The 18,408-nt window shown below is 40.7% G+C and overlaps 1 protein-coding gene across 2 annotated transcripts in view; it reads right to left on the bottom strand.

Annotated features, from left to right (window-relative positions):
- Positions 1 to 18,408, bottom strand: part of CAPN6 (calpain 6) — a 52,938-nt gene that overhangs the window by 21,385 nt on the left and 13,145 nt on the right. The window contains exons 3-4 of one of the 2 annotated variants that reach the window (XM_069942717.1): positions 1,147 to 1,278; positions 249 to 457 (exon numbers count right to left, since the gene is read on the bottom strand). In XM_069942717.1, coding sequence (XP_069798818.1) covers positions 249 to 457; positions 1,147 to 1,278 — 341 coding nt within the window. The remainder of the gene's footprint in view (positions 1 to 248; positions 458 to 1,146; positions 1,279 to 18,408) is intronic. The other variant, XM_069942718.1, reaches the window with a different exon arrangement.

Here is an 18,408-nt window from a genome sequence, read left to right on the forward strand (position 1 = left end):
TTTAACAAACATATTCAGCATAAAAAGTTGATTTAAACAATAGGTGTTTTTTTTTTAATGACATATTAGCTTTAATGGACCTAAGACTAATGCAGATAAACAACACGTTAGTTTGGTATAAGAACTTCAGCCATTTTGTACTTCACCTGCTAAAACCCTGGTTGTTAGAAAAAGAAACAAACAGACCATTTACTTTTTAGAAGAGTTGTGGATCTATTTCAGCTTTGATATCTTTAGAAGGTTCTTACTTGGCATACGCTTTCTCAAGTAGTGCACTCCAGAATTCATTCTTCATATTGGAATGGCAGTAGATCAAATTCCCGTCTATGCTTGGCAACCGATCATCAATGACAACATCAACCCAGTTTCCCAAACACCAGAACTGGAAATGGAAAATTCCTGCATATCTGTGTGGTCTTTTTGGGTCCCATTCCTGCTTTTTCCACTCTGGAATAACCTACGATCATATAAAGTAAGTCAAATAACAAAATATATAATACCTTTAACCCTATTTTTGTACTATTTCAATGAAGATACTGATTTTTGTATGTTATGTTTACCTAGCAATGTGTCAATGGTCTGATCCATACTACATTAAAAAAAAGTTTTAACACTCTTATTTTATGTATTGTGTCACACCCCTGGATTTCTGCTGAGCATTTTTGATTTGAAAGAATCTGTCAGCTAAAATGCATTGAAGTGCCCTGACAACACCTCTTTGACACTTCGGAATGGTAATAAATGGCACTTTTGGGGCTTTGTGGAATTCAAATCTTCTTTAGAAAAAAACCCCATAGTCTACACCATGAAGAGCTTGGATTTCCTCTGTAAACAATAGGACATGGATTCCATGTATTCTCATAAAGATGTGAACATGGCCTTTGGCTTGCTGTAATATACACATGAGCCTTAGTGTGATTTCTTTTAAAGGGGTTATCCAGTGCTACAAAAACATGGCACGACTCTTGTCTCCAGTTCAGGTGCGGTTTGCAATTAAGCCCCATTCACTTCAATAGAACTGAGCAGCAAAACCCCGCCCAAGCTGGAGACAAGAGTGGGGCTGTCTCTGGAAGAAAGTGGCCATTTTTGTAGCACTGGATAACCCCTTTAAATCTAGATAACTGGAAATGTGTATTTTCTTGGTACCTTTTCCCAAAGAGTCTTTCTCAGTGCCAGACAGGAGCAAGCAGCGACAAACCAGCAGTTTCCCAGCTTGCCTTGGTGTAAATCGTGATGGCTGATTCCATCTACAAACAGATGCGGGTCATCACAGAGTTCCTTAAAAAAATAAAATCTCATTTGATGCCTAGTTTTGGATTTCACAAGGTCTTTACTACTTAAATGCCTGACTTATTAGTTATATGGAGTCAACATTTCATATGGATTAGCAGCATAGACAATGAACCCACAGTGTATCATGTCATCATTGGACAGTCTGGTACCTGTTAATCCTTCTACAAATAAACTGCAGAACAGGAGGAGCTTGGCCTGCTTTTTCCTTCTCTTATTTATGTATATGGAGCGCTTGTGGAGAAGGAACTATTGTGTACTATGGAGAAGAGGAAACAAGTCACACCATTTGGGCTCCTTTTCATTATCAGGCTACAGAAGTTACTTTGGTTGCACTCATGGTATGTACACCCTAGTATATAAACAAAATAATAATAATAATAATAATAATAATAATAATAATAATAATAATAATAATAATAATAATATCAATAATAATATACAATCATGTATCTGCTGTTTCTCATAATATACAATCATGTATCTGCTGTTTCTCATTCTCTCCATATCAGGGGGTTGAAACAGAGCTGGATTGAATGCCAGAAGTATTCACACCTGGACTTCTTTTCTCTTATTTCTCTGGCTAATCACCTTACTTTCTTCACTCTAACGACACTGCTACAGAAAGTCCACAGGACTGGGCAGGACAGGCTGGCGCTGTGCTAGGGGTTGATTTACAGCACAGTACTATGCTGTAAATGGGGTTGTTGATGCACTGCATTTGTAAGGTGCTATGCTGGCTACAAGAAAAATAAACAGTAGACGCAGGCAGAAAGGAGTTGCATTGCAAAAGCAGCCCAGGTTTAAGTTGTGAATTACTGCCAATGATGATGACAAGCTACACAAGGGATAGTGAGGGATACTCCTGACAAGGGCTACTCAGGACTTTATAGACGGTGAGAGATGAAAAGGAAACCTTGATTTACCTTTCAGACATGGCGTGGATCTTCTGGAGTAGGCTGACAGACTCAGAATGTATACACACAGTCCAGGCTCTCTTCCTCTCTCCTGCACATATTACCGCGTAGGCCCCACCCCCAATACCTATGTTCAATCTTGGTCTCTGCTGCTAGAGATGGAATTTCCCTAACACCCAGAGAACAGAAAACTGCAGGAAATCACTGCTCCAGTGATTTCCTATGGACGTCGGACTCATCTCTTGACAGTTACATATGACCCGTCCAGACCTTGGGGTGGTGGTTTCTCTGCGGTGGGACCGACTTTTGGACCGAGACTTGCAGGATGAGGTAAGTATCCGGGGCTCTACCTGGGGGGTCGGGCAGGCTCTGCCCCAGGTGCTGGGGTGAAAGGTTTCCTTTAAATCCGATCATTTGGCATTTGAATACTAACTAAACTGACTAAAGAAGTTGGATGGAGCCCTAGGGAGTCTGGGAAAACATGAACACAGACTATCCATGTTTTCCAGACAGTCTTAGGGCTGCATTCAACTTCTTCAGCCAGCGGAATTCAAACACCAAGTGCTCATCTCTAATCTAAGAATGTTTTAGTGGTTAATATATATTATATAATTTAGAATAGTTGAAAAATATAGCAGAACTTGGTTTTACTGATTTAGCACTAAAGTACAGCAGCTTGACAATCAGTTTCTCCATCTTCATCCAACACATTACAATTTTATCTCCATTCCTCTGCCAAGTCACTCTGCCTATTTGTCATCTTGATGTGACCTGTCAGAAGAGTCTGGATGTGTACAGTATGTCTGTGGTCACTCGGTTATTTTGTGATAATCGTTAGATATAACTTTCCATTTTTACCTTATATGTGTGAACTCCTTTCTGCTACTCACTAAAATACCAGTTCATGTAGGTTTCTCTCTTGTTTTTTATGTTCAGTGCTCACAAGATTCCATTTATAAACTATATAATTTTACCACCATTTTCTTCTTTTCTGTCATCTTTCATTTTCTGCTCTATTTAAGAGTACCGACCATTACAATACATTTTTGACATGTCATAGCGTCATGTCAGAGGTTTGTATTGTTGGGGATCCGGGCGCTGAGACCCCCGCCGATCGCTAGAACAAAGGGGCAGACACACTTAGCAGCATCCTCTCTGCCCCCTCATCTCGGCTCTTACTAGTAAAGTAGAGGTGATGGACTTATAATGGAGTCTATGCAACTTCCGGCAATTGCGTCTATTGGTAGTGCCGTAGGCTGCTATTATAATTCTGTACACTGCTTCTTTAGATAAAGAGATAAAGGGTCAGCGTGCATGCTGCTGAGCATGCTGCTTTCCCCTTCATTCTAACAATAGGCAGAGGTCTCTGCACACAGACCTACAACTTCTCATATTAGGCTTTGACATGTCAGAGGTTATAATGATACTGTAGGTACACTTTAAATTTATACAGTGTGCAAAGTGCAATAAACTTATTTCTGTTAGGCCAAGTTTACACCAGCATTGAGAATCTTGTTTTTTTGTTCCATCATGGGAGCAGAAAACCAAATTAAGGCTGTGATGGATGTGTCATATGACAGACAACAATGGCATGGCAATCAATGAACCCCACTGACCCACTGGGTTCTATTGCTAAGTCTGTCAGTTTGACAAGAAGAATAGAACTGAAAGCTGCTTTGCTATTCCCACCTAATATGACGTAATCTGGGACAGTGGCTCCACATGTAGTTTCAAACTCAGATGTCAAAGGGCCTTGGGGATCTGTTCCATTAGCTGTCACTAAACTTTGGATCTACAAATCTTATCTGCTTGTTCCGTGACCTGTGGTTATCCTTTTCAGGTTGTTAAAAAGTCACCTCTCTTAAAATAGTCACATTGCGCCCCTAGAAACATCTTGTACTGTGTAACAAGTCATGTAACTGTATAAATAAAGATTTAAACGTCTGTGAACTTTGTAGTACTCGTATGGGGAGTACTAAGGTCTCACGATTCACTACATTCTATTAACACATTAGTTACCAATCTGCTTTGGTATTGTGATGAGTTCACACATACATTTTTGTGGTTGCAATTGGTGACAACAAACCCAGGAATGGATTTGAAAAGAGGAGAAATCTCAGTCTTTCTTTACGACCTGTTCTCTGTTTATAGTCTGTTCCTGGTTATGGCTTAAATGCAATGGAAAATGTGTCTGTGTAAACACATCCTTACATGCCCAATTTTCCAAATTTAAAAGACCAACCTCTATCTACTGTATATACCCTGTTAGGGCATGTAAACATCATAAAAGATAGGTTGTCTGCTCGGGGTTCCCTTCTATGAGCCAGGAGAGCAGGTCCAGGGCTTTATTTGAATGGCCATTATGTTACAATGTTAAGCTGCATTTACACGAAATGATAATTGGCCCGATCGTACGATTAACGATGTCGGAGTAACAATTTTTTTTCATAACGATCAGCGATTAGACGGTACAATATATCGTATGGAAGATTCGTTTTGCGATTGCTTAAGCCTATCTCACAAATTGGTTAAATCGGCAAACGACTGTTCTCATGGAACGATCTGCGAATTTTTTGCGAACGATCAACAACGATTTGAGAACATGTTCAAAGATCAAAACGAACGATTTCTCGCTCGTCGTTTGATCGTTCGCTGCAGATCGTTCGCTGCGTGTTATTCTATGTTAAAAACAATTTCAGCAAATTGGATAATTTGTTGTCTGCACCTGTTCAGATCTCCTCCTCTGTTAAAATATGTCTGAGACTGTAATTTTGGCTATGATTTAGTGTGCATGTTTTGAATCAGTCTGAACTTTGTCTTATTCCAGCACTTGCTGTGTCCTGCCTGGTTTTCTCTTTCAGGGTATGTGCACACTAAGTAATTCAGACGGAATGTCTGTTGCATAATCCCTAACTCGCACCTGCTCGCGGATAGCGGCGGGCGCGCGTGTCTCTGCCCAAGTCATAGACTCCATTCTATGCACAGGCGGATTCCTTCCTCCATTTAAAGAATGATCTGCCCGTGCTATCCGCAAGCGGGCACGAGGGACGGATTACATGACGGACTTTCCGTCTAAATTACTCAGTGTGCACATACCCTCACTCCCAGTTGGTTTAGACTGAGCAGTGATGGACAGTTGCCTTCTTTCCTTATCTCCCTTCCCTGTTGGTCTGTGTTTTGTGTGGTCTGGAGATCAGAGGGCTGTCCTGGACTGGGACTTTGGCATCTAATAAGAAGTCCACTTGTGCTCTGGAACATTGCTTGCAATAGTCTCTTGTAGCAGGCATATTGGATTGGATTGCTTGGTATTCTGACCTCCTAAAATGTAAAATGTGAACAGTACTTAGATATGATCCGTATTTTTTACAGAGACCACGGATGTGACATCTGTGGTGTCCGTGAAAAATTTGGATGCCTTAGACTTCTATTGGTAATCCATAACGCAAACACAACCCGTACTAATATATGTGCTATTTTTTTTAAGGAACGGATTATGGATCAAAATAAAAACTGACTTTATGAATACCCAATATAAATCAATGTGCTCTAAGTATTTACATGATGACTTATCTGCAATTATGGACAACTTTATTCCCTGCTTCCCTCTTCCTGGTTTTCTTTGCCTTTATTTTACTTCCAACGTAGATACCATTTAATTCAAACACTTTTGATAAATACCAAGCAAGTAAGGAAATGCACATGTATGTACATTTCAGCATCTTATAAAATGGTTAATATTGTACATTCTTTCTTTCATCGCTAGAAGTTTCTTGGAACAGCAGTGTAGGAGTCTGAAGTTACAGATTGTTTTTGTCATAAAATTTTGCCAGCTGTTGCCTCCCACCTTATTAAGATCTGGGGGTTGTCAAACATACATCATACTTTGGATGTTTTTATAGTAACATTATATTAGAAATCCTTTTATTTAGATGTATGAGACTTTCAGTACACTCAAATAAGGATTCCTTCCATGTGTGAAAATGCAAGTAAAAGTAAAGGGGTCCCTGTGTTCAGAAAACATTGTGTGCTCCCGTTCCTTAAGGGATAGTCATATTGGTTCTTATGCAACAGCGATTGTTCTCAAACATATTTGCCAACTCTCCCACGGTCTAGTGATGATTCCCAGATGTTAGGTAAAGCATATACTGATAAACTATATTTTCCCTATTGTTATAATCTTCTCAATGGTCATAAGCTGTCCTCCTCAAGGTCCCCATACACTGTGGGGGAGATTTGTTAAACTGGGGTAAAGTAGAATTGTCTTAGTTGCCCCTAGCAACCAATCAGATTCCACCTTTCATTTTCCAAAGAGTCTGTGAGGAATGAAAAGTGGAATCTGATTGGTTGCTAGGGGCAACTAAAATAATTCTACTTTACACTAGTTTGATAAATCTCCCCCTATATACTTACTGAACCCCACAAGACTCCAGTGACAGAGTGTGTCAGGTGTGATGGAATTTCATTTCCTGACCCCTTTGTTCTCAGAGAGATAAGCTACAACCAGAGCAGTCTGGCTGCAGCTCCCCTCAAAGAGAGCGCAGGAACGTTCGGTAGTGTCAAAAATCCATGTATATGGGGAGTAGGGGAGAGATAACTGTCTGCTGAATTTGTCAGAGGTTTATGCTTTCTGTTGCACAATGAATAAGAAAGATGAATAAACAAGAACAGACTTTTGGCCATCTTGCCTCATGATGGAGATGTGCAATGGTAGTAGCCACCAGTAAGTGGGTCCATTTGTTTTTGCTATGAGGCGCCATCTGCTTAATGTATGCAAGGGGTTTACCTAAGGCCAGTCTATGAAATGCCCGTTTACATGGCATACATTATCATCAACAGGCCATTCTCTTCAAGTAACTCGCCTTTAACGGTTTCCTCATATGCCTTCTCTTTCCTGAGGTATGAAAGATTATAGTTTGTACGACAATTTAATCAGAAGTCAGATGGGAGTGAAGTTAAAGACTTTGCAGTCACACCCATCACCTGACATTCACTGTTATTATTAAAATTAAAGGGGTTATCCAGCATTAGAAAAACATGGCAACTTTCTGCAAAGACAACACAGCTCTTGTCTCCTGTTTGCGTTGGGTTTTCAACTCAGTTCTATTGAAGTGAATGGAGCTTAATTGAAAACCACAGCTGAACTGAAGACAAGAGTGGTCATGATTTTCTAACACTGGATAATCCCTTTAAGCCCACACCATACTGACTATTGACTAAACTATAAACCCACATATCAGGGAACCGTAGGCTATTTGATAGTAAAATCTCCTTTTCTTTTTAAGTCATTTACATAAGGGTCCATTTACACAGAAAGATTATCTGTTAAAATTTTTGCTGAACACTCGAGGGCTCACACAACGTCAAAAATATAATTTTTTTTTTTTTTAAAAGCCTGTTTTTGCCGCGATTTAACTGACTGCAATGACAATGCATTGAAGTCAATGAGAAGACGGACGTCCAATGCACACAATGTATTGAATAATGGATGTTTTTGCCGCGGGCGTCAAAGTAATGAACATGATCATTATTTTCGGATTTTGCAGACTTTTTTTTATTAGTTGTTCACACACACTTTCTTTTGTCACCGTTCTTTCTCCGTTTTTACTATTAAATCCAAACTAGAATAATGTGCAAACACCAGTCATTGCAGTCAAGGGCAGGCCAGGCTGCTAAATAACATCCGTTATTTTAGACTCAAAATAACGGACGTCATTTTAAACTGAGTTCAAAAGACGTTGTGTGAACATAGCCATAAAGTGTATAAATTATTATAAGACTTGTAAGTCAAATATTTTAACCACATACTATGGTTCTTGTTAGAATCCTGTGTCCTACTTTTTTTTTTTTGGAACCCTGGGTGGAAATAATTCCCACAATGGCTGAAAGCACTGACTAATAGGAAACAGTTGTGCTGGTCAAAATAAAGGTTGCACATTCCTACAGAAAGATCCTGTTATACCTGTGCTTACACATATCTTTTACATGATCTGTTAATAGGGTACATCACATAATCACACAAAATGATACAATGTCCTCTGTACTAAATTAAGGAAGAGATTCTGCATATATAATTTTTAATGCTGCTATGACATTTATTGGTGTATTCAACACATTGCTGCACATTTTGAGGCTGTCAGAAATTGCTACGCCCAAAATTCTTCTTTTCTGAAGTCTTTGCCATCACAGAACTGCCAACCCTGTATCTGAGTATTATGTTGGCAGTTTTGTGTTAGCAAAGACTTAAGGAGAGAAGGATTTAGAGGTAGTGATTTCTGACAGCCTCAAATTGAGTCACCAGTGCAACCAGGCGGCAGAAAAAGCTAATTGAATACTGGGTTGTATAGCTAGAGGTATAACCAGGAAGGAAGAGGTAGGAAGAGGTAGATTGTGATCCCGCTGTATAGAGCCTTAGCGAGACTACATCTGGAATACTGTGTCCTGTTCTGGAGACTTCATCTACAAACAGATATTGATGAAATAGAAAGCATCCAAAGACGGCTACAAAAAGGTAGAGGGTGTGAGGCAAAAAAACTTAGGAAACACTTAAGGAACACTAAATCCACATAGGTTGAAGAAAAGGAGGGAAGGGGGACATGATTGAAAACTTTAAATATGTTAAAGGCAAGAGTGGATGGAACAGAATGTCTTTTTTCTACACATAAACTACACATAAATTGATCACATATCAATTGAAGAAACACTTTTATTGTTGATTAAGGGGTATCCCCATCTCCAAAAGTTATCCCCCTATCCACAGAGGAGGGGATCTCATGCTGAATGATTGGGTTCAAACCACTAGGACCCCACAAAGATCATGACATTGGAGGAAAATTGTCTCCCAAATAAATGTAGCCCACTGCGCTTGCATGGCTAGCACACCTTTCATTCTCTATGGGGTGCCCAAAACTTGTCACTGTCATCACTCAGAAATGTTCAGAGTGGAGAACTGGTCTTGCACATACAGAACGCTCTATTCATTTGCAGGAACAATTTCCCTCTGTTCTCATGATCCGTGGAGATCCCAGTGCTTGTACCCTACTAATCAGCTGATTATATATTGTGAATAGGGATCACTTTTGACAATAAGAAACCCCCTTTAGGTACATATCTTCCCACTACGTTTTTGCAATTTTTTTTTTTTTTTTTTTCATTCGTTTTTGAAAAACAAAAAAGAATGGAAAAATGGATTAGGTTTGATCCGGTGCATCCTTTTTTTAACGTACACAAAAATGTACATAACAATTGTGTACGTAAAAGAAAACCTGATGTGGTTTGATCTTTTTTTTTTTTTTTTATAATGAAAGTCAATGGAAAAACAGATCAAAATGGATGCACACAAGTGCATCTGTCTTTCATCCGTTTTTTTTTTTTTTTTTTTTTCAACAATGAATAAAAAAACAGATTGCAAAAACGTAGTGTGAAACCAGCCTAACATTCATATAATAATGTTTTAAAATTTATGCTGTATTGCAAATCGTACTGTTAACACAGATGCTTCACAGAGTTGCAGGGGGTTGGTATTGAGGATTTTCTATATCAGCTATCTCAGCTTACAACTAGTACTAAACTTGTGTATATATGTAATTTCGGGGGTCTTGTGTATTAACACAATGGTATGCATCTACAACACACAGGGAAGACATGCAGATTAATAAAGTCATATACGTCTGTATACAGATCAGACCAATATTGGAAGCAGCTGACTGTCCAGATTTATTTACATATTCTGTAAGTGGAGAAACTGTAAATGTGTCCCCAAACTATGCTATAGAATAAACTATGCATTTATAACATAAAGTGGGTGCATTTTAATTAGATTCTTCTATCCTTTAAGTGAAAGTTACAGTAAAACTTTTATTAGTAAGCAAGGGCCAGTTTTATAGAGAAGGCAGCTGTTCGTGTTTAATGGCTTTCCCAAAGGGTACAAAGAATCTGTCCCATCTGTACCACGTTCCATTTTTATGTTTTTCTCCAGTTAAAACAACAATTCATTCTGAATGTTCAATTGGAAATCATTTGTCATGCTGCCTACAAGATTAAGGTGGACTAATTTGATATATGCAGAGAAAAGAAGGTCTCATTGTTCTCTATGTTCTTTTTCCACTGATTCTTTTTGCTTTCTCATCCAGTCACTGTGATAAATAAGACTCTACCCATCAATATATGACAGTAAAAATATACATATGTTAGTCTTACATTATCATAATGAATGTCATTGTAGACACCTTAATAAGAACAATGTTCACAGGCGTAGGTGTAATCATGGGCATAATTATTACGGTCGCAGGGGGTAGGACTGTGGCTGGAACTTCAGGGAAGGATGGAGGGCTATTAATCAGAGGCAGCTGGGCCTTCTGATGTAGAGTAGTATGAGGCCTATTACTATATGGGGGCAGTATGGAAGTCTATTACTAAATGGGGGCATATGGGGCAGTATGGAGTTCTTATATTACATGGAGGTAGTTTGACGGCCTAATACTATATGGGGTGGGGGCAGTATAGAGGCATTATACTATATAGGGGCAATATAAAAGCCTTATACTATATGGAGGCAATATGAAGGCCTTATACGATATGGGGCAGTATGGTGGCATAATACTATGTGTGAGTAGTAAGTAGGCTTAACACTATATGGGGGCAGTATGAAGGCCTAATACTATATAGAGGCAGTATGTGCACTTAATACTATATGGGTAAGCATAGGGGGCCTAATGTTATATGGGGGCAGTAAAGGGGCCTAGTGCTTCACAGGGGAAGGATGAGGCCTCATTGTGTATGGGGGCAGTGTGGATCGGGAGGACTAAATGGACTAAATGGTTGCCTAATATTATATGAGACACTATGGTGATCTAACTACTATATACAGACAAAGAGGTGGCCTAACTGATGTATGGGACACAGTGGGGACCTAACTACTATATTGGGGCACAAAGCAAGCTTTATTACTGTGTAGGGCAATACACATTGGAAGTTTGTATAGTGGTGCAGATTGTGCTAGAGCAAAGAGCTTAAAAAGCCTGAGGAGACAGGTCTTGGCCAGGAAAAGACTTAATGTGTATTGCCCTACACAGTAATAAAGCTTGCTTTGTGCTCAAATTCTCTCACTATTAATCTCTTGGAATATTAGTTTGGGGGAATTTAGAAGAGTCCAGCCTTGGCTTGTCACTTGTCACTGTTGACATTTCATTGTTTTTTAAAGCTGAAGCTGCCTGTGGGAGGCCAACACTTGGGAAGGCCAACAGACTCTGAGCCTTAAGACAGTGATATTATTATTATTAGCAACAGGAAGGAGTCACCTCCAGCCTAGAGACTCTATTTTATAATGTTTCTCAGGGTGACAATGCTTTCTAAATAGAAATGTGATTTACATAGGTATGTGATCTTTAGATGTTTTGCTGAGCACAAACTATTTGCTCTTTTAATCTGTAGCACAATGTAATATCTATTGTGGCTAGAGTTTTGACGTATTCCAAGACATGCTTTTAATAACGTAGGGACGTGCCCAGACTGGTGACCTGTTGAGACTTCTAACAGATTCCACATGGGCTTGATACAAAGAACTCAATGTAAAATGGGCTGCTGAGATTGGGCCAAATCTGATGAGTAAGGATTTTAGAAACCAAGCTAAGGAACAATAAGATCCGAGTGAGTGGCAATATAGTAGAACTAGGTAAAGACTGTAAGCTCCTTGGGATCAGTGTTTCCTATAATTTAATATACTGTAGTTTGTCATAATTTGTTTTGGTAAAGAAGGCTCGGTGGAATATGGATTTTTAATAAAATATCTTCAATAAACATAATTTTTTTTAATGTTTATTGAAGACATGTGGTTGCAGCATAAGGCCATGTTCCCACAACGTATTTTTTTGATTGTGCACTGTGACCCCTAAGCAGTATTTCATACTCACCTGTCCCGCTCCCATTCTCCCCTCTGTAGACACCGTCTGGCATCTGCTTATCCTGCCTCTATTGCAGTCTATGGGAGTTTTTGTTAGACTGTGCCTGTAAGCATTAGTAGAACTCTATGCGGCTTAGATATACTGGCAATTATTGTTCTTATAATCCAAATGCTAACAAGAAGCACCAACCTGTGTGTTCTTTAATGACTGTACCACCAGGCCCAGGCTGAAGCACTGGAGGCGGGCCGACCCACCCTTAGTGGGAAGAAACTCCAGCCCCTCCATGACGTGACTCCATTAAAATCAATGAAACCCTATGATAGAGGGGCTAGGGTTTCCTCCCACTAAGGGTGGGTCGGCCCGCCTCCTGGGCCTGGTGGTACAGTCACTTTAGTATTCATCAATACAATAAAACACGCAATTAGTTAGTTTATTGTGTACTATAAATTGATTTGGTCATCTACAACAGTAGTTGAGTAAATTCTTTATAACGTTCTAATCCTCGGGTGGTTCCAATGGGTTGTGAATCGTACAACAGATAGCACAGTCCTGAGTCCTGATTTTGTCTGCCATTGTGCTTGACCTGTCACAGACTTTTTCAACAATATATTATCCAAGCCATGTAGATTTATGGAGTCTGGCAGAAACCAGACATACACTGGAGACTTGTCTGAGGACAAAGCATGAACAGCATAAGACACATGTTTTGTTTCCATTGATTGAACAAATCCTCTGAAGCCAGACTTCAGATCTGCATGTTTTTATAATGACACATTGCGAAAGAAACTATACAAGTAATTTAATTATGACAAATAGCACAGACACATGGTTATGTTAACACCCTACATGTTTTTCTCCATAAATGGCATATAATAACAATTATATGATACTGTATACCATATGCATGTCATATGTTACATATGCTTATTGTTCTGCCAAGCCAGGAGATACTCCACAACTATTTCCAGTGAATTATATCTATCGTCTTGTCATTGTACTTTTATGCAACAGGGTTTGAATCTGTTGGAATGGTATGGTTTGACAACAAGGTTTCTGTTCTAAATAAACCTCAACATAAGACAATCATAGACAAATGATAATTATTAAGACTAAAAAGGAATTTTCATCCTATGTAATGGTGTGGCTCTGTGGCCCCCTGCATGTGGCTCCCCAGCTGGTGGCAGCTCTAAATTTCTATATCTAACAGCTCTAAATACCATCTAAGGGTCTTATTGAAATTAGAACTAAAGTCAAAACCATATAAAAAGAAAGCCATACAAGCCGTATAACTTGGTCACATTTCCCCCTTTAATATACAGCATGGGACTACTTACCATACAGTATATGAAAATGACTTAGTGACTAGCATTGTGTAACACCAGTGTGTGGCTCCTAACAGAGTCCAGTTACCTTCCAGTGCGCTCTATTCCTTGGTGTCACCGAGGATCCAAATCCTGTCCCCTTTCTCTACCTGCTCAGCAATGTGTAATAAAGCCTGTTCCGCCCACTCCCTGGCGCCTGAGCCTTGCTGTGGTTCCTTAGTGTCCATTATGAAAGTGTACTGCTCCTGATCCTGCTGTTTATGTATTAATCCATTTTTGTCTTGCTGCCATTTTTTATTGACTCTCCTATGCCGGATCTGGATTGTTGATGCCTGAATCTGTGTTAACCATGTTGATCATCTTTCCTTTCACACTTTGCCTGACCCCTTTGTACCATATTGACTTGCCAGTGCTTGATCTGGACACCTTAAAGGGGACAATTTTGGACATGAGAACATTAACGTGAATAGATGTGTTTGCTTCATTAGAACTTTTAGTGCAGCCTTTCAAAGACAACACCCATACATCAACCCTGCCGAAGGCTCCCAAACCTAGCTGTTCTTCCTCACCAAGTTCCCCCTGAGTAGTTTGAGCTGTTACAAGTTTTTCTAAAAGCTAGTCTAGACTCAAGATGGTGCCAGACGGGAAACTTAATTTCCCATCATGCAGTGCTTCTCCCTAAATGATTGGTCCATGATGTAGCAGAGCTAATATGCACATCATGTAGGAAAGCTGAAGATGTAGCAGGGCCGATGTAGCAGAGCCAATGATGTAGCAGAGCTGATACTCACATGATGTAGCAGAGCCGATGATCTAGCAGTCCTGATGATGTGGCAGATCCAATGGGAGGAGGCTGAGGTGCAGGGGGGACAGGTGCGGGAGGAAGGGTGGATGTCAGCGGCTGGTTGCTGAGGTGGGGGTATCGGAAGTCTCCGGGGAAAACACAGCGGCCAACCAGTGGCTAAGCCGCTGGTGGCTGAGGTAGGGGGAATTGGTGTCGGCGGCGGCTGACTGATTAGGGGGGTGGGGGAGGACTGCGGCTGAGGTGTGAAAGAGGAGGGTGGCAGCTGGTGGCTAAGGTGCAGAGAAGGATCATTGGCAGCCAGTGGCTGATTAGGTCCGTGGAGGAGGAACTGCAGTTTGTGACTGAGGCAACAGCAGGGGAGCAGGATGCCTGAATGGCTGGGGGCATGTATCATACTCACCAGCAGCTGCAAGAGGAAGCGGTCTCTGTGGTCCGGCAGAGGTCACGTGATCAATGCGAGGTCTCTTGTGGGCGGGGTAAACTGTCATTAGTTAGGTAACCCTGCTCATATGGGCCCCCCTTGGACAGAGGGCATATTACAGCATATTACAGCATATACACAAACAGCACCCTGGAGCAGGACAAAGGGTGGAAATCTATAAAATATTTAGGGGGAGATTTAACAAACATGGTGTAAAGTGAAAAAGGCTCAGTTGCCCCTAGCAACCAATCAGATTCTACCTTTCATTCTTCACAGACTGTTTGGAAAATGAAAGGTGGAATCTGATTGGTTTCTAGAGGACACTGAGCCAGTTTCTCTTCACACCATGTTTGATAAATCTCCCCTTAGAGTCTAATCCTGAGCATGGCCCAAAGCCAGTTTGGTACTGTGATGTCTCACCACGGGTGTTGTATAGGCACCCCAGTAAGCCGTGCGCTCAGGTTAAAGTGGGAGATAAGGTAGTAGAGCCCAAGGGTTAATTGTTTGTGTCATGTGATGTATGCTGACCAGTTACAGGTGCTTTTTCTTTCTATCCTCTTCTTCTTCTTCTCCTCTCCCATCCACACTAAGCCCCACCACTCACAGGAGGGTTTAGATATAGCCCCTGTAGGAGGAGTTAACCTGGTGGAGGAAGGGAGTTCAAATCTTACTTAGTTCCCAGTGAGAGAGGACACACAGAGAACAGTTCCTGCAGAAGTTAAGCCAGGGCATGGCTCTGGCCAGGACCCCTGACAGGGACCAAAGACAGGCGTGGGTGAGACTAGCTCTGAGAGAGATTTCCTTTATACAAGCCACCACTACAGTTATGAAGGGCTAAGTTCTAAGTAGAGGAGAGAAGCCACCTAGGATCAGCCTAGCCCATGCCAGGAACCTCTCAAGAAAGTGCAGGGCGATCTCCTAAAAGTAAGAGGAATTGACACCAGTAGGACAAAGTTACCAAAAGTAATGGTCTACGTATCCTACTGCGCAGTGCAAGATAACCGTTAGCCTTGGAAGTCTGCAACACCCAGATAACCGATGACGGGGCTCGTGCTACCCACCTAGGACGGGTTCTACACTACTAGGGGGCAGAAGACGGTCAGACTTAGTCTAAACGTGGATATGAGTATGATTTATCTACCTCTATTTACACTTCAGTTCCGGCAGACCACAGGATCTTTATTGGGCAGGGCTCCCCTGGCAACTCCTCTCTACCTCTACAAAGCCCTTACTTTTTCAAGCACCTATTCCGAAAAAGGACTGATTCGACTCTATTGTCAGCAATCTAAGTCTATTCAGTAAAATGTTCTATTTTTATACGAAAGGCACAGGACTCTGCTTCCTTTGGGTTATTTTTCCCCTTTTCTGTGAGTGGTGGTACCGACATCCCTTGTGGGTCTACTACCACTCCAGGTTGCCTTGACAAGTGCCCAAGGGACCCGCAACAAGCCCTGAGGTTATCGACAATTTGGGGACATAAACTGCCACAAAGCAGGTATTAAAATCCCACCTGTGCACTACTACAGTGCTGGCGCCACGACAAACAAAATCAACACTACTGGCTGAGTACCACAGTGGGTCTACACTCTTTGCCTTGTTATACATTGCATATATTGACTTGTAAATGTGTATAGTGTATTAATTTTTTTAAAAATTATATATAAAAATTATATAAAAAAAGGTATGAGATTCTTGATAGGATTGCCAATCACCAGAGTGGGAAGGTATTAGATTATGGGCTTTAGTGACAGATCATTGGTCATACTTGTCCCACAGCAAGGCTATGTTCCAGTCTCAGATTTTTTTTGTTGTTTGAAATAAATGTGCAGCGAACTAAGCAATAGAAATCTAATTTCTACCCCTAGATTTCTGCCATTTATTTCACCCTATTTCCAAAGATACAGCGATGTCACTTACAACGCATCAGTAAGTGATGTATCACCTATGGATTTTCCATTCATGCTGCAATTCAGTGTAGACTTTTGTTTGCACTCTCATTGAAGGCAATATAGATCATGAAACATATGCAATTTTCTACATGTATTCCAAAGTTGAGGAAATGTTGGAATACACATAAAAATATGTTGAGTGACATATCTATACACATCCTGCTGTTGGTTCATGTAAATCAGACCGCCACCCAGAACGCTGAGAAATAAATCGCTTATCTGTATTCACTGCAAAAAAACAATGAGAAGTAATGGGGATTTGTTGACTTCGCCAGAAAACATTTCAGCCCTCAGCATGTTAGTTAAAGCTCAAGTCTCTCAGCATAGAGGAGGCCAGACTTAAAATCTTCAATGAATCATTTCTGCAAACTTACTGGCACATATTATTTTTTCTTATCTTGAAGCTTTTGTTAGGCCAGGTCTCCTGGTGACCACATCTCATTGGAATATACAATATGGAGCACATTATTATTAAGCAACTTTGTAGGATATCGAGGTTATGGTCACACGCAACAAAATAAAAGCTCTGTTTCTGTCTTGTTCGTGTGCTCTGCCGGTTGACTGACAGGCGAGGAGGCCATTTAGTGACATCTAGGAGACCAGTCAGCACAAATGTTCTGATTGGATTTCTTTAAAGTCTAAGGAAAAACAACTGTCTATGCACAATATATATATTTTTTTTACAATGTGGGCACAGACTGACATTTTTCCATGTAGCACATTATTATTAGAAACAGCTGCTTTCTATAACTATTTTACTGTCGTATTTTGCTTTCATTTTATTGTGTGTGAATATAGCCTTAGGGTATGTTCACACTGAAGAATAGGCAAGGGATTGAAGAGGAAAGTATTTTGCCATTTGGCTCTGGCAGAATAGAAGCAGAATTCAAGCAGTATGCAAGCAGAATTCAAGCCCCATTGACTTCTATAGGATGTCTCTAGCAGAATCCTCACAAAGAATTAACATCATTTTTTGGGGCGAAAAGCGGATCCGCTATTTGGAGTCTATTTCTAGACTCCATTTGGCTCTAGCTCCATCCTTCTGCTCAGGGGCATAACTACCACTGTAGCAGCTTCTATGGAGCCCACTACATCAGGGGGCCCTGTTGCCTGTTCCTGCAATGCACTGTGCCCCTTATTAGGTGGCCAAGCGGGCCTTCCAGGTTCTGCAAATGTCTCTTTAACGACAAGCACTCCTGAAGAGCCCTTGCAGTTATATCTAGACTTGATGGCTGAGTGGTCAGTCAAGAAGGGGGAGCCCCAATCAAAAGTTTGCTATGGGTCCCAGCCATTTCTAGTTATGCCCCTGCTTCTGTTGATAAGGAAGCCACTTGTGTGTATATCACTTTTAAGGCTTATTTGCTCTTTGGCCTTACCACAGCCTGCCTGCACTCTATCTTGGTGGTTGTCTAGGCATCCCAATTCTCTTGTCAGGTCTTCCGAGTTCACAGGGGCATAAGCAAATGGAATGGTGCTTAACTAAGAATGGCATATTTAACTTTTCTGTACCCCCACCCAGTAGACACTATGATACCGCATACTGGTGCCACATTGTATGAAAGTCATGTTCCCTTCAACTGGGGTTGGCAAAGCCAACAGTTCATTAGAGAAACAGATTGCTGATCTCAGGGAGACCAGCCAAACAACAATATAGCCATATACTGTACAAGCATGTTACATACGAAGCACCCTCTTACAAGCGAGAGAAAATGTGTTCAATTGTAAATTGTTCAAATACTAGAAATGTCATACTGTACATAATACACATGGATGAGTACTGCTGTATGACATTAGCTCAGACATAG

Source organism: Dendropsophus ebraccatus, chromosome 10 (assembly GCF_027789765.1).
Source record: "Dendropsophus ebraccatus isolate aDenEbr1 chromosome 10, aDenEbr1.pat, whole genome shotgun sequence".
Taxonomy (NCBI): domain Eukaryota; kingdom Metazoa; phylum Chordata; class Amphibia; order Anura; family Hylidae; genus Dendropsophus; species Dendropsophus ebraccatus.